This window comes from Zingiber officinale, chromosome 2B, assembly GCF_018446385.1.
Source record: "Zingiber officinale cultivar Zhangliang chromosome 2B, Zo_v1.1, whole genome shotgun sequence".
Taxonomy (NCBI): domain Eukaryota; kingdom Viridiplantae; phylum Streptophyta; class Magnoliopsida; order Zingiberales; family Zingiberaceae; genus Zingiber; species Zingiber officinale.
Genome location: NC_055989.1, coordinates 149250962 through 149266642, shown reverse-complemented (window position 1 = coordinate 149266642; position 15681 = coordinate 149250962). Strand labels below are relative to the sequence as shown.

At 35.3% G+C, this 15681-nt stretch overlaps 1 protein-coding gene across 1 annotated transcript; it reads right to left on the bottom strand.

Annotated features, from left to right (window-relative positions):
- Positions 1 to 104: 104 nt before the first annotated feature.
- On the bottom strand, positions 105 to 15543 carry LOC122047781 (dynamin-related protein 5A-like). Its single transcript, XM_042609253.1, has 16 exons — positions 15199 to 15543; positions 13833 to 13896; positions 13644 to 13748; positions 13188 to 13289; positions 10941 to 10991; positions 10783 to 10844; positions 10495 to 10585; positions 9900 to 9964; positions 7264 to 7458; positions 7049 to 7168; positions 6409 to 6479; positions 3611 to 3836; positions 2329 to 2379; positions 1641 to 1869; positions 1273 to 1412; positions 105 to 533 (listed from the first exon to the last, which is right to left on the bottom strand). Exons 1-16 carry the CDS (start codon positions 15325 to 15327, stop codon positions 405 to 407), a joined length of 1830 nt encoding a protein of 609 aa, XP_042465187.1. The 5' UTR covers positions 15328 to 15543; the 3' UTR covers positions 105 to 404.
- Between the last annotated feature and the right edge of the window lie 138 nt (positions 15544 to 15681).

Below are 15681 nucleotides of genomic sequence, written 5' to 3'. Positions count from 1 at the left end.
ACACCAATTCAATTGAATCGAGTTGTATAACCTTGCTAAGTCCAACACTGTCTGCTTGCTTAGTTCATTCGACTCGCTCTTCCAGGAACTCTGGGGCCAAGAGGTTCAAAGAATTATGTCATAGAACTTCAAAGTAGGCATTTCTGCTATATAAGTTTTACAGTTTACAATATGTAAATTGCAGTCTACTAATTCGCAACAAAGTTCATGTAATTTTCTACCATGGTATGCTTTAGGGATCAACAGATCTAAATTTTACAATATCGTGATGCGCTTAATTTCAAACGGAAAAAAAGAAAAGATAAGAACACTGGTTGCGGAATGTATGAAATGAGACACCTCTCACTCAGCATGAATGAATTGCTTTGGAGTTGTACAAAGGGAGTACAGTCCCATAGTGCTCTCTACTTGGCCCAAGCTACTGCATCGATCTCGGATTGGGCGTTTCTGTAGAGCTCAAGTCTCTTTGCCAGGGCGGAACGACGCTCCATAATTGCTGGGTCTTCATCCAGCATTTTCCCCAACTGCTTAGCCTGCAAAAAAAAGGAATAAACATTTGGAAAATAGACCAAAAGATATTTTGTGAACCGACAAATCTTAACATCGTCGAATAATTGAATTTTTTGACATGATATAAAATGAAAAGCGTCCACATATTGTTCATAATTTAACACATCCTATCATATCAGTATTTCACAATTAGAGAGGAGCAGCAAACACGACATCAAGTGTGTAAACTATTTATCTTATCGTTTACAGGTGCCGAGAAGTCTATGTAGCTATGACATGCATTAGCCGGATCGGATGGCTAACCAGAATAGATACCAAAATCAAGATAACAGGTTTTTTATCAATGCATGCTCGAGTTTGGCATTGTTTCTGATGAGTTAGATTGATATTGCAAACCATGGAAGAATTGTTACCTCCCTAAGATAAACGACACAATAAGCTCTGCACAAGTTTTCACTATCCTCACCAAATTTCCTGATACATTTATCAGAATAATATTTGATATACTGCAACATCTTATATTTGTGTTCAATGGGGAGCTCTTCCAAAATCCTGTGATTTGACTTATATTGTTAATTAAGCATTGACAATTGCTCCCATGATTTCACTAGTTTTGCAATAATTAATCCACTAATTCAGGAAATAATTGAACAATTTCAAATTACTGTGGGTATGGGGATAAATGCGCATGAATGAAGAAGCTGAAATAGTTAACAGCTGCAACTACTTAATTCAATCTAATTGATAAGTGCATGATTTCACCTCTTTTGTTCCCAGCTCGGTGAAGAAATGATCAAGCAAGGAGCGCTTTGCCTCACGGACTTGGCAATAAACAATAGATTTTGGAATGGAATTGCGCAAGGTTGTCAATACCATGTTCACATATGACAGAACAGTTGTTCCTGTAATGACCAACAGTAAACTAAAAGTCATCCACTTTATTTGTAAAATCTGGAATAGCCTTAAAGTAGATTAGTAGGATTCATATTGTGAACAAGAAATGAGTGTATTGCATCTTAGATTTCAAATCCAATAATATTAACTGATATAACACATCAATTTGAAATTCAAATGAACAAACATTGTAAATAAATACAAAGTTTCAGAGCCATTTACGTATGACAACTCACCTATGCGCCTGAGATAGGAGTCATTGTATCTGTCAAATATAGAAAGTGTTGGGTTTCCTCCTTTCTCAACATCCTGAGGTAACTTACGGAAGAAATCTACTGTAAGATAACTGCACTCCATATCAACTAGCTTAAGAGTTGCTTTTCGGCTTTCTTCCCTCATTCTTTCCAATGATTCAAATGCAGCATTGCTAACTTCTACTCGCAAAGTAGGGAATTGCTTCATCTCCTGCAAAAATCATGGAAGGCCAAATTAGTTTGCTTCCTGTAAGGAATTTATCTATTCAGGCCATATTTACTCAGTATTTAATCAATTTAAAACAAAAATTAAATTGCTTCAGTCTATTATTCAAACTCATTGAAGTAAAATTAAGATGCAACATTAGATGTTTCTGAAACTTAATTTTCCAACAGTAACGGCCATATTGATGGTTTGGAATCTTTAATTAACTGTAGTGCATTTTCTTCATTTACTTCTGAATCCAGTCTCCTATTTTTATTAATCAATTAACTCTTAACTCAAACAAAAGCAACAGTACACATCACGTCTTTGTTATTACTGATTTCATATTTTCCTTCAACTAATATGTTGCAGCCAAAACAGCAAATTGAGAACATGGATAAAGAAGAAACAACAAGCAGCGGAATAAGAAATCATAAACAGAAAGACCAACCAAGTAGAACCTACCGGAGTCTCACTCATTGCTTTGTGAACCAACTCCTTCAGTATGGCATGAACCTGGAAACATGCAGCAGAGATAACACATGAAAGAATTGCAAGGCTAGGCTAAATATTTGCAAGTTCAACAGCAGTGGAACAAAAAGAGCATCCAGCCTTTCAAAACAATCAACAGATAATCAAATTAATCGACAAGAACATCTTGTCCAGGATTTTAAAGGAAATAAAACAAGCAGATAATAACAGAAAAGGAAAGTGATTCAAGATAAGAAGCTAAGTAAATTAACTAAATGACCTCAGGCAGATGATAGTATGAACTGATAAGTTTACTAGCTAGTTAACAATCGAAACAGATGTTTTATTTTTCTGTATATACAGCATACATACTATCATCCCTCCACTCAAGCTGGCATTCCACATCCGTAGGTAGATTATAAACAAGTATAATATTGTGGTTATCAAAAAATAGTTGTTGAAGGTACTCGGCAACATCAGTGTAAAGGGATTAGGATCCCATGCATGATGGTGGTTTTTTACTTAATAAATTTCTCTTTTATCTTGTGTGAGATCTTTTACACAAAGAGTTTTTCCACTGGATGAAGTTTTTATTTTTTTATCTTTATGAGATATTTATATCTTCACTCCATCAATTTTATTCCAATCATCTGGGATTTAACAGTTAGATTTTCAAGTTGCATCAATAGGATGTACAAAATGCAAAATGAGCAAGTTTCCCACAAATAAAGATCCATATCACCATATTGTGTTTTTTCTTTAAGGCAACTGATATCTTGGAGCAGAAAAAAGCAAATTGTTATAGCTAGATTGAACGCGCAAAGGTATGGTTCCGGGACCATGACTCCTCTTGCACATTAGTTTATATGGCTCAAACAATCAATGACTAAGCTAGGATCGATAAAATACTTTCAAGTGCATTGCTTCCATCTTGTCTTCAATAGGAAACAAAATATATTGAGAATAATTATCATCTAATCTATGAAAAGATGTAATCTAATGAAATTGTTAGAATTGAGTATATTTGCAGCAAGGTGAGACTTTAATAATATTTTTGAACTAGCTAGAGAAAAGTGTTGAGTACTAAATTGTAAATAAACAAGACTTGTTAATAAATATACTAACTTGAAGGGTGACAATAAGGTAGAAGGGCCTAATAGGGGAAATAACCCTAATATTAAATATAGTAAAAGAATTATCACACAATAAATAAATAACCTTCAAATAGTAGAAGAGAAGAATAAGATAGGAAACCATGGATTAGATGCATATTTACCGCATCAACAGCTGCCTCAGCAGGACCTCTAATAGAAACCAAAGAAGATTCGATAAGACGACGATATCCTTGCTCAGGAGCAATTAAGTGAGGTTGATACCCATCAGCTTCAGTGATGAGTTTTCTGACATTCTCCATTGATAGTTGTTTGTCAAATTGCAAACGTTTTAGAGCTGCTGGAAGTTGAGCGTCAAAAACATTGTAAACTTTCTCACCACCAGGTCTCCTGCAAAGAGTAGCATATTTTTAAAATAAATAAAAGGATATCGTGTAATAATATAGTAAAAATGAAAAACAAACAATAAGAGAACAGAGAATCATCCCTCTGTAGCATTATAGTACCTAAAAACTCAGACCATCAGTTCTACCATTAGGCAAAGGTTCATCATAGTACTTGCTTGTTCCTTCTAGCAAAGTTAATTAATCTGTATATCAATCAATATACATCTTAAAAGATGTCACAAGCTATGTTAATACTCCAATTTTTGCATCCGGCATTGTTGCTTCTGGCTATTCATTTTCAATTTTTTAATACAAAATAATAATATAGTAAGTTAATAACAAACAATTCATTATGTCCTGATTTAAGTGAATATGAAAAGGAGTCGATCAATGAACAATATCCCTCTTGACAAATAATTTCCAGCTCTTAGTAGCCTGACCACAGGACTATTTGTGAGTTAACTCTCTCAATCCAGCTCTCCTGTCTTTCATCTATGTTTACAACCAGGGATCTCCTATACATAGGGACAAGCAATAAGAAAGTCTAGGGTCCTGATTGAAGCATTGATAAAGAAGACAAAAGAATATGACTAGGGGTGAGCATGTCTAGCCAAAAACTGATAAACCAAATAAAAAAAAAAAATAGTTTACTGGCTTATCAATTTGGTTTTGGTTTATCAAATAGGCAATTTTATCGGATCCAGTTCTAAAACTGATAAAATAAAAACAATAATAGTTGTTTAAGCATAAAATATGTCTACTTCAATAGCAACAAACTAACCCTAGCCATTTAGGGAGTCTTTGGAAGAGCTTGTGCTTATTTAAAAGTGATTCTTATAAAAATTATTTTGAAGTTAGTGAGAAACTAAAGTATGGAGTGTTTGGAAATAGAAGCCAAAAGCTAATACAAGATAAAATTTTGAATGTTTGATGAATAATTGCTTCCAAGCTTAATTTTTAGTTAAATGACAACAATATCCTTAAACTATATAAATTAATCTTTTTTAATTATCTAAATATAATTCTGATACACCATCAATAATAATGTATTTATATATATAAACAAAAGGACAGCCCGGTGCACGAAGCTCCCACCATGCGGGTCCCATGGTAACAACTTTACCATTGCGCCAAGGCTCCCCTTCTAATAGTAATGTATTTATATAATTATTATTATATTTTGAATATTATATCAAAAATAATTTTTTATATAACATGAATGTTTGAAAAAATTATAAAATTAATAAAAACAAAAAATATAAAAAATGACAAAATTTATGTAAATACATAAAAATATGTATACAAATTCTGGAAATACAAATTCTATAAAAATATAAAATATTATTTAAAAAATGAATACATATAATAAAATATGATTATTATTTTAAGTTAAAAGTGTTGTGATAATTATGTAAAATGATAAATTTATCAAGGACATAAATGCCAACTTTTAATTTTAGACCATAACCAAAACAAGCAGAAGCAAGAAAAAATATCAAATTCTTGCTTCTAGCTTTTGAGTAAAAGTTATAGAAGCTTAAACAGAATTTGTCATTCACAAACACTCAAAAGTACTTCCATGCAGCTAGAATCTAAGAAACGCTTAGTAGAAGCTCTACCAAACACTCCCTTAATACTAATACCCCAACTAGCAAGACCCTAATATCAATCGAACTAACCCTTGATCCATCCAACTCCCAATAACCTTAATATCCTAAAAGTAACCCAAGTAACCTTAAATCTCTAATACCTTTGCAGTTTACTATTAGCATTTTTTATTTTACTTATTTTATTTTAGAGCCAAACAAAAATTGAACTGAAATTTTGGGGTTAGTTTGAATCCAAACCCTTTTGGTTTCACTTTGGTTTTGGGTTGAACATTCCAAACCAAAAAAAAAAAGTAAAACAGTTTGGTTTGGTTTTCCCATCAAATGGATAACCTGAACCATGCCCACCCTTAAATATGACTAATAATACCCATTCAGTGACAGTGACCAGTACTCCAGGTATGAATTAACCATGGAAATTAGAGAATCTTACAAGGTATATTAGTTACAACTTCAATGAGAACCTGTAAGATTACCAAGGAACGGAATTTATGACAATGTATCCTCTTCTGCAGACAAGTTTGAAACTATAGATGGAAGCTCACCAGGCATTAAACTTGGAGGCAACAGCTATAAGTCCATAATGTTAACATCTTTTAAGTCAGCGCCTTGATGATAGAACCAGAATTTGCAATGAAATAAATCACTTATTTGTTGTATCTAATTTCTATATATCGATGGCATACTAAAGTCTTGACACACATTTTACGCAGACAGATACCACTTCAGAATTATGGCAACAGACAACTAGAAGAAAATACACAACTGAAAATATTTCAGCACTCATACAACCAAAACTCTTAAACAAAATTGTGCTAGACTTTCACTATGAAACTGATGTAGAAACATCTATGTCAAAAACTAGAGTTCAAAAATATCAATCTACATAACCATTAACCATGAAATAAGCAGATTATATACATTGTAATATACAAAGATGAATGTGGTTGTAAAGTAAGAATTTCTTACACTCCATCTAGATGTTCCTTGTATATTTGGTCAAAGATACGGCAAATTTCCATAATTGAATATAACTTGCCCTGCACAAATGAAAAAACTCAAATGATTTGGGCAATAAATGAATGGTAAAGTAATGCAATTAATATACATGTCATATTTCCAGTCTAAATTCCATGGAAGAGACTAGGATGACAAGTTAGTCTCAGACTAAATATTAAATGTCTTTGATCCAATAAACCATGAGAAACCATATTATTGGTGCTAAATTTGGCTGTTTTCATGTTTTATCAGAACTTAAAAACTAGACAAAACAAAAAAAACAGAAAAAAAAGACATGATTTGATCACTGCTGTTTAAAAACATTAACTATTTTATCAAAAAGGAAAAAGGATCCCTCATCACAAAATAAATGATAATGGATGAGTCAAATCTCAAATATCAGCTTCCAGAAATGCTCAAAAAATATTAAACAACAACCAATGTAACATGCTTTTAAGTAGACCAAATTTTAAACTGCGCTACATGTCCGGCATATAGGCAACTGATGAAAAAATGGATACTCTATTGAATTTTGTAGCAACAATTAGTATAAGAAAAGGAGACAGTTTCATGAATCAGTCAGTAAATAGTGGTATAACAATGAACTTACTCCAGCATCTGCAGCGATGGGTTTTCCGAGACGACTTAATTCACTTTCAATTTCGGCAATACTCTTATTTATGAGAGATTGAATGCCTGGGATTCGAGATTTAATTACTTGTTCCAAATGCTGCAAAATTATGAAATTATTCATAGTACTTGGCAAAGACTACTAACTCAAAGCTGGAACCAATTGCTAAAAATTTCCAAAAAAACCTGGTATACCTTTGACATGACCTTCCCTAAATACTCTGAGCCCATCCTGTGAGCTAGATGCTTGTATTCGGGTGTATTAGCAAAATACTCCTTTTCTCTCCGCCTAGCGGCAATCATGTCCACATTCTTGTTAATATCAGCTTGGGAACGATTAACGATACCAATCCAAGGGTACTGTAATCTATATGCTTTTCCTTCCAACATCTAAAAAAAGTTATTGTGAAATCAATGTAGATATTTAAAAAACATTGTCATGTTTAAGAAAATACAAATCAAGCAAATTTCAGAGATGCAGAAAGAGATGTTTCACAGAACTGCATATTACTATAAACAAAAATGAATCATAAAATATTGGCAGCCATCTTCAAGTGAATTATACTGAATTTTTGCAAGGAAACATGTATGGCTTAATTATAAGACTGCGTCTAATAAGAGTACACATCATTATAGCCACCAATGAAAGAAATGTTTCACATTAAGTACAAAAGAGAGACCAACAGTAGACCATTTTCATCATGACAAAAAGGAAAACAAGAGGAAGAAATGAATGCCGGAAAAGGTACCAAATGATAGAAATGATGCCTAGGACAGATAGAGTAATACTTGGTATCAATGATTAAAATTTTGAGCTGTGCTGGTTGGCACATGCAAAAAGAATTGTTGTATGCCAACCTACACACAAGAAGCTAAGAAATCCTCAATACGACGAGCAGAACCTAATGTCTACCTTCACAATGTTGCTGCGATATGCTTACTTTCTCAGTGTCTTTTACGAGAAATTTCAACTTCTCCAAATAGTTTGCGGTGTCGAGTTCCTAATCCAGAGCTCATATGAGATGCTCTGAATTGTTCCTTCATCACAATGATGCTCCATGTTGACTCCGACATGCTACAAGTTGTGACACAAGAAGCTCCACATTGGCTCCACTGCCAAACACTAGCTTCCTCCTCTTCCAACATCAACTCATGTTTCAGACATGTTTCTCTAATGCTAGATCATGTTTCGTAACTCATGTTTCTCCAACATCAGTGACGTATCTTACTCCATGTAAGTTTCCTCGTCTCCTCTTCTTCTTTCCCCTCCTCTTCTTCCTCTTCTTTTTCTTCTTTCCCCTCCTCTTCTTCCTCTTCTTTTTCTTCTTTCCCCTCCTCCTCATCAGGATGACCAACACTAATTGTCGGCATAAATTGAAGCAGCAACAAAACAATTTGGTCAGGAACCGAAGCCCCAGATTAGAATGAGATTTTAAACCTTGCTTGATGTAATATCCTAAATCGTGAGTCAAAGCAGTGAAAGCTGCTTACTGACTTAAAAAAGAAAGGATAATCCTTTTACAAACAGTACATTAAGATAATTAAAAACCAACACCCTCTTTTGCAACTAATTTTTTCCCAACACCATTATTTTATGAATGCTTGATACATAGTTGCAGCAAAAAGATCAACATGGCAATAGTAAGCCCGGCTTCAAAAGAAGGGTAATCTATTTACAAGGTGTACATTAATTAAGGTAATCAGAAACCAGCTGTCTCTTTTCTTACTACAATAAGAGGATCTATATGCTAAATAGTTAGCCTATAGTGAATCTATAACCTTAGTTATTAGACCATTGAAATATAGTGAATACGACCATCTTTCATAACGGGAACTTACTACCAATGAATCAGATAGCGGCTTGCAAATCAGCTTGATCACCTTGTGCTGATTATAAGTTAGTGGTCTAAACTGAAAAACAATGAAATGAATCCAGGTTAACGCACTTTGCATGATCTCCCACTGCCATCAATTATGGACATCGAACATCTCATAGCCCCATCCAGAGGACTTTAGCACCTTCAACAGAGTAGATTGACACCTTAATAATCCAAGATCACAAGCAAGGGCTGCAAAGCTTTCCTAATAATTCTTACGACAACAGAGGTTGCTACTAAGCTTTAGTTAAGGCAACCTACAAGAGGACCATGGCCATACATTGATCAAAGAGCAACCATACAGCACAAGAAGCAAAACTGCCTCACCATCAACCATGTAAACTCTATGTAAATTTCAGTTTACAATAGCTGGTGGAACAACAATCACCATATATATGCAACACATTTCAGAGTATCTGTTGTTTTATAGTTGCAGTATCTACCTACTCCTTTTTATAGTTGGAAAAATACAGGCAGATGATGTTGCCTATTGGTCCTTTTTCTCCAGAAACCTCCCATTATTATTATGGATGAGAGATTAAATTATATATCAGCTATATATGCTAATAAAAATCAAACTAAATTTCGTCAGCATTTCATTTCCATGTTATCTATTTGATAATAAGAACTAAACTCGTCTTCTTCCTACTCCATAAGATCCAAATCAGTGAACTCAGAAGATTTGTGGCAAAACCAAACAATATAGACTATAATAGATAGCCATATAAACATTGCTGAGCAGAATCATGACGGAAGGTAAAATTTTCCAAAATGCAGGAGATTTTTCATGAAATAGAATAGAATAATCAACATCATCAAATAGTTACTAAAACAATTACCTTAGTATCATAGAGCAAATATTTCCTAAAACTGAAAAGAGAACAAGACATTTGATGCCATTTTTAATAGTAAAGTTGAAAAACTAAGCAGATATTTCAGGTTAAATCAACTTACATCAACAGCATCAGTACCTTTGTCCATAAGATCAATCTTTGTGAGCACGCCAAATGTCCTCTCGCCTACAACACAATTGAGAGCCAAAGGAAAAAAGAAAAAGCAAATCAGGACCTTTACATCCTTAATCAAAGGGATGATCATTCCATACATATTTTCAAATTCAAAACACTTGCAGAGACATTTACACAAGAATACAAATGCCAGAATAGAATACTTTAAATTTAACATATATCTTGCATCGGAGGATTCCAGAATCATTCTTCACATGCACACAGATACATCAAAAAAGAAAATGCACTGGCACGTAAGGACATAAAAAAGTCATGCCAATTTTCCAACAATAATTTTCTTCAAACTACTTCAAAACTTTCAAATTATCATCTTGTTCATCAATTCATGACTATTGAGATATTGTGAAAGCTCACTTACATCATCATAACTGACTTTATTGATCATAAATTGCTAATCTACGACTATTTTCAAATATATACAATTTAGTGACCATTCAAGAATGAAATTGATAAAATAATATCAGAAATGAATATGCAAACAAGGTGTCATTAAAACTACTTGAGCAATCATAAAGACTAACCCTTGGGGTCTACATCGCGAGAGATTTTGATTGCATCAGATGTGGCAAGATCCTGATTAGCTGGCGAAATGGCAAGAATTATACAATTTGGCTGTATATCAATTGAAAATGAGTCAGGCTATGATCACAGCATGAGGAATATTGGTACAACCAGATCATAGCTCAGGAAACATAAACATATTAAATGCATGTTTAAAGAAAGAAAATCTAGAATAATAAAAAGAAAAATAAACATGAATTTGAAGTGGAATATATAATTCTGATTTAAAAAAAAACAAAGTTGTTTACCTTTTCAATGTATGACCGAACCATATTCTCAATATCAGCCACTATACTTTCAGGTTGACCCTCTGCAAAAAAAAAAGTCATGTTGCACTTAAATATGAAATGCAATTTTACTTCATAAAGGAAACATAACATTTAAAAAAACATGGAAAGAAAATTACCAACAGCCACCTTTGTGAGTCCAGGAAGATCTATAAGTGTCAGGTTCACGACTGCAAAACTTTAGAGGATTAGCATCAAATGAAAAGGTTTACCTCTGAATTCTTATTCAAGTGCTAATGCAAAATATACAGACAAACATAACTAAACAAGAAAAGGTCAACAACATAATACAAAATATCTGGTTTGACTCTTGGCACAGAAAACCAATAATTTAATAGAAACAAAGAATGAAAAGGTTTAGGTAGCTTCACACCAATAAAGGGAACAATCAGGCAAATCAACCTTAACTTCCTAGATTATAGTTTAGACCTGAGCTAACCGTGTCATTTTATCCACAAGTATGAGAATTAGTTTAGTTTTCAGTGGGAAACTACTAGTGAAAGTTGTGCATTTAGGACAACTAAGCAAATATTAAAGACACTTTTATTAAGCTAAACTGGAGAATTAAAATGAACAAACAATGCAAAAGGTTGATATCAAGGTTTAAAATCTCGACTCGTGTCGAGGTTTTGGTCCCAGACCGGAACGATGTGGTTTTGGTATTGTATTGTGTCGTGCCAATATAATTATGGTTTATTTTTATCTATATATAGTAATTATTAGATAAATATGTTTATTGTGTATAATTTAAAAATAAGTTGCATGTTGATTTATATAAGTTCTCAATTATTGAACTTAATATGATTGAAAAAAATAATTAAATATAGTTTTCTTCAAAAAAATTAATATATTAATAATTCGAATTAAAATTGATACATCATAATTATATAAATTAATTATTTATTCATTTAATTAATTATTAGTTTAAATAATATATATCTAAAATAGTAAAAAAATATCAATTAAACAGTAAAAAATTACAAAATAATAATAATAAATTATCAGAATATAAATATGAGTTATTAAAATTTTTAAATAAAATTTAAAAATAGTAAAATAAGAATTTTTATAATGATCCTGTCCGAATGCTGAATCAACGGATGCTGGGCACGTGGCGCTCCCCAGACGTGGGTCTTCGATTGGTTGCACGAACCTCCGGCGAACCTGCACAGAAGTCGGGCCGGGAAGGGGTTCTCGGCGACGACCCTCCGACGCTCAAGTCAGGCAAGCAAGCAGCAAAAAAAGTGGCTCCAAAGGTCTTGAACGCGTACCTCCGGCGAAGTATGAGGCTCTTTATATAGAGTGGTGAGAGAGCTCCTGCACGTCCACCGAGGCGCATACATGTCCGCAGCCCATACCTCGGTATGTGTCTGTCAGAAAGCTTACCTAACGCCATACTGCTACAGTCCAAGTATGTCCTAGATGGGACAACAGAACACCTCGTTGTCAGACTTGGAGTATGGCCTAGCCATAGGACTTGACAGCTGTCATAAGATGTTCTTGTCCTTCTCTACCGACCACAGGCCGGGGCGTCCGACAGGCTGGCTGGACGGGGAGTCCGTCCATCCCGTCCGGCCTGCCGTTGGTATCGATACGCTGGGGATATTTTCGATAGGGTACTATGTAGGGACTGTTAGCAGTATGTCACCTTCTCTTAGGCCTTCCGCTCGGCTCCTTATTACTGTTCCATTGAGCGTCGGAACCCCGACTTCTGTCGGGGCGCCTTTTGCCTTCGGCTATTCACAGGTCGGCCGGCCGGGGCCGGTCGGGAGGTCGGCCCCTCCTTCTCTGGTCGGCCCCTTGGCCTTTTGACTCCAGCGTGGCATTGACCCCTCAAAATGGGGGTCCCCTTAACCGCCGGATCATATAATATCAATTAATAAATTTTTAAAAAATTTTAATTTTAAATATATTTTATAGGGATAATTAAATTAGAGTTTATGAAAACCTATTCGAAGTTGGAAATTGTTTAAATTTCCATGTAACAGTACACAACATCGTACCGGTTCCATGAGGCGGCGCCAGAAGAGTCCCACGACGCTTCCCACGGGCTGGAGGCATCCTGAGATTGTCAATCGAGGTGACGCTGACGCACGCGATATTTATTCGTGTGCGATGCCGGTTTCGCATCCGCACGGGAACAGTAAATTCCGACGATTTCGGGTAACACGACTCGACACTTCAAACATTGGTTGATATAGTAAGAAATGAATCAGCCAACTTAGTTGCCACATAAAAACAGTTGTCTTATATCAAGAAGTGTCTTAGCAAACATTAAGTTATGGGTTTACTGATGTGGTTTCAATAAACTTCATAAAATCCATCAAAAATCATAAACTTGTCTAGCTCTAGAATCACAGTCTCACCATTAGGAGAATAAATACTCAGATGAATTGGAACAGGGGAGATATGCTTGGTGCGACCAGTCTCTCTATCAGTTTCATCTTGGATCTCCTTCCTAACAAGAGCTGCATTAAAATGTAAGATATGAATGTAATAAGAATTTTATAGAAGATGTAGATGTGATGCATAAAATACATTGACAAGCATGCAAAATATACCAAATATAATTGGTGTACATTTATACAAATTGAATAAGGGGACTAACAAGTCATTGAAAAGCTTGCTCTGTTTAAGACTCCAACATCATAAACCAGCACAACAATGTCTTATAACTTAAATTGTCTTACTACAAGTATTTAGCATTTACAAAGGTCAAGAAGAACCAAGGAACCAATAATATTAGAGTCTTAGCATTACATATAAAGATCATCTATGTTATCCAACGTGCTAAAATCAACACCATCAACAGATGAGATTACCAAAATCAGTGAACCTCTTTCTTGGAAGATGCATGAACTCTGCATATTCTCTATCACCATCAATCTTATGCAGCTGGAGAACAAGGGGACGTCTAGTAACAATTCCTACAAGTTTTTGACAGTGAAAGGCAACAGAGTTAAAATCACCAAGACAATTTGCAGAAAAATAAAGTTGGAGTCAGTTTTTACCTGAACCCCTTGGTAGGAAGTCCTTCCCAACTATGCTTTCCAGTACTGAAGACTTTCCAGAACTCTATTAACACAACTAAATCAGAAAAAAATAACAAAAAAACACAACAAAATAATAAAAGAAATAGCACTTCAGTGTGTAATGAAGTACTTAAGCTCCAGAACTTTAATATACTACACCATAATGTCATGCAATAAAAGTACAAAAACTTCAGTGTTAAGTAAAGAAGAATGTTGGTGAAAGATGCAGAACTAAGCAGAATTATTATAGGAGACTGAAAAGAGAAAGTAGAGAACTTCACAGAATAAATATGAACTAGCACATAAAACAGAATCCTGAAACACAGGTACTTGAAATGAAGTAACTAACAGAACCATGATAGATTTGCCAAAATAGAATTACTAAAAATGAAGTAGCTAAAGGAACTCTGATCGCAATCAAAAAGAACAATGTTCAAAGTCCAATGGTGAAAGAATGTGTTACCAGATAATGGCGTTAAAAATTAACTCGAGAATTTACCAAGTTGGACTTGCCCATCTAGAGTCTGCTTTGTGAGTGAGTTGATGCAAAGATATTCCATTTTATTCTAGTTTATTTCGGTTAAAGATATTCAGTCAAAGGCACCTAAGTGATCATACAATGTCTACAAATACATATGTAATGACCTGCTACACCAGTTGATTATTAGTGGCATTTTGAGTTTGAAATTTTCTCAATAGTGTCCACAAGCAAAGGTTCAGTTAGTGATCCTCCAAGAACAAAACGATCCTGACATATGTAATGACCTGCTACACCAGTTGATTATTAGTGGCATTTTGAGGTCGAAATTTTCTCAATAGTGTCCACAAGCAAAGGTTCAGTTAGTGATCCTCCAAGAACAAAACGATCCTGACGTTTACCAAAGGGTGAGATATCCATTTATCCTTCTTTCCTTTTTCTCCTGGCAATGGTAACCTAACACCGGGTTGCAGTTTTCTGTCGGTATAATACTATTATTCATCCTTTAATTTGCTATTTTAATAATGATTGGCTATAGATCTCTGAAACTTCACATTTTTGGGGTGTTTTGAGCTATAATTCCATATCAGAATCGGTCTAAGCTCGAAAATCCTAAATTTAAATTTTGCCACAACATATTTTTTATGTTGATTTCAAAGCAGACTTCAACAATCTACATCAGCGGAGCAACTGGGACAGGCACAAAGGCGAGATCTTTCGGCTCAAATCTAGCTCACATCCCAGTCACCCGCCGCGATGGTCCGATCTCAGAGCTCATGCAGTACGAAAACTGATTTCGCATTCAAAGAGCAGCACAAAGGCGACGATCCTAAGGAAAGCGGGATCCGGTATGTGTGTAGAGCTTACCTGTCCACCGACGACGGCGATCGTCGGAAGCGAGTCCCACAGTGTTGGGAGGGCGTTATCCTCCCCGTGGTCACCTAGAGCCGTGCAAGCCCTCTGGAGCTTATTCACCAACGAAATCAAGCCCTCCATGCCGCCTCCGGATCCGACTCCTCCTAAGCAGAAAAAAAAAACGCACCAAGAGATCGAAGACCACACAGATCACGCCGAGATCCCAACCCCGACCGTCCGCAAACACAGAGATCGGGTCCGGGGATGAGCAAGGAGGGGAGGAGTCTTCTCGGAGAAGCTTCGGACCGCTCGTTCCGAGAAGCAGAGAAGTGCGTCTGAGTCTGACGTTTTCCTGACTCCGTCACCGTCGGGTGGTACTACCTTAGACTCGGTACGGAGAATCCGAGCCGTCCAAGGAAGCGGCGTCAAATTGCTGTGGACCGTTGGATCGGGAAGCGGGCCTAGATATTTCTCCTGCTCGGCGTCAGGTTCGGA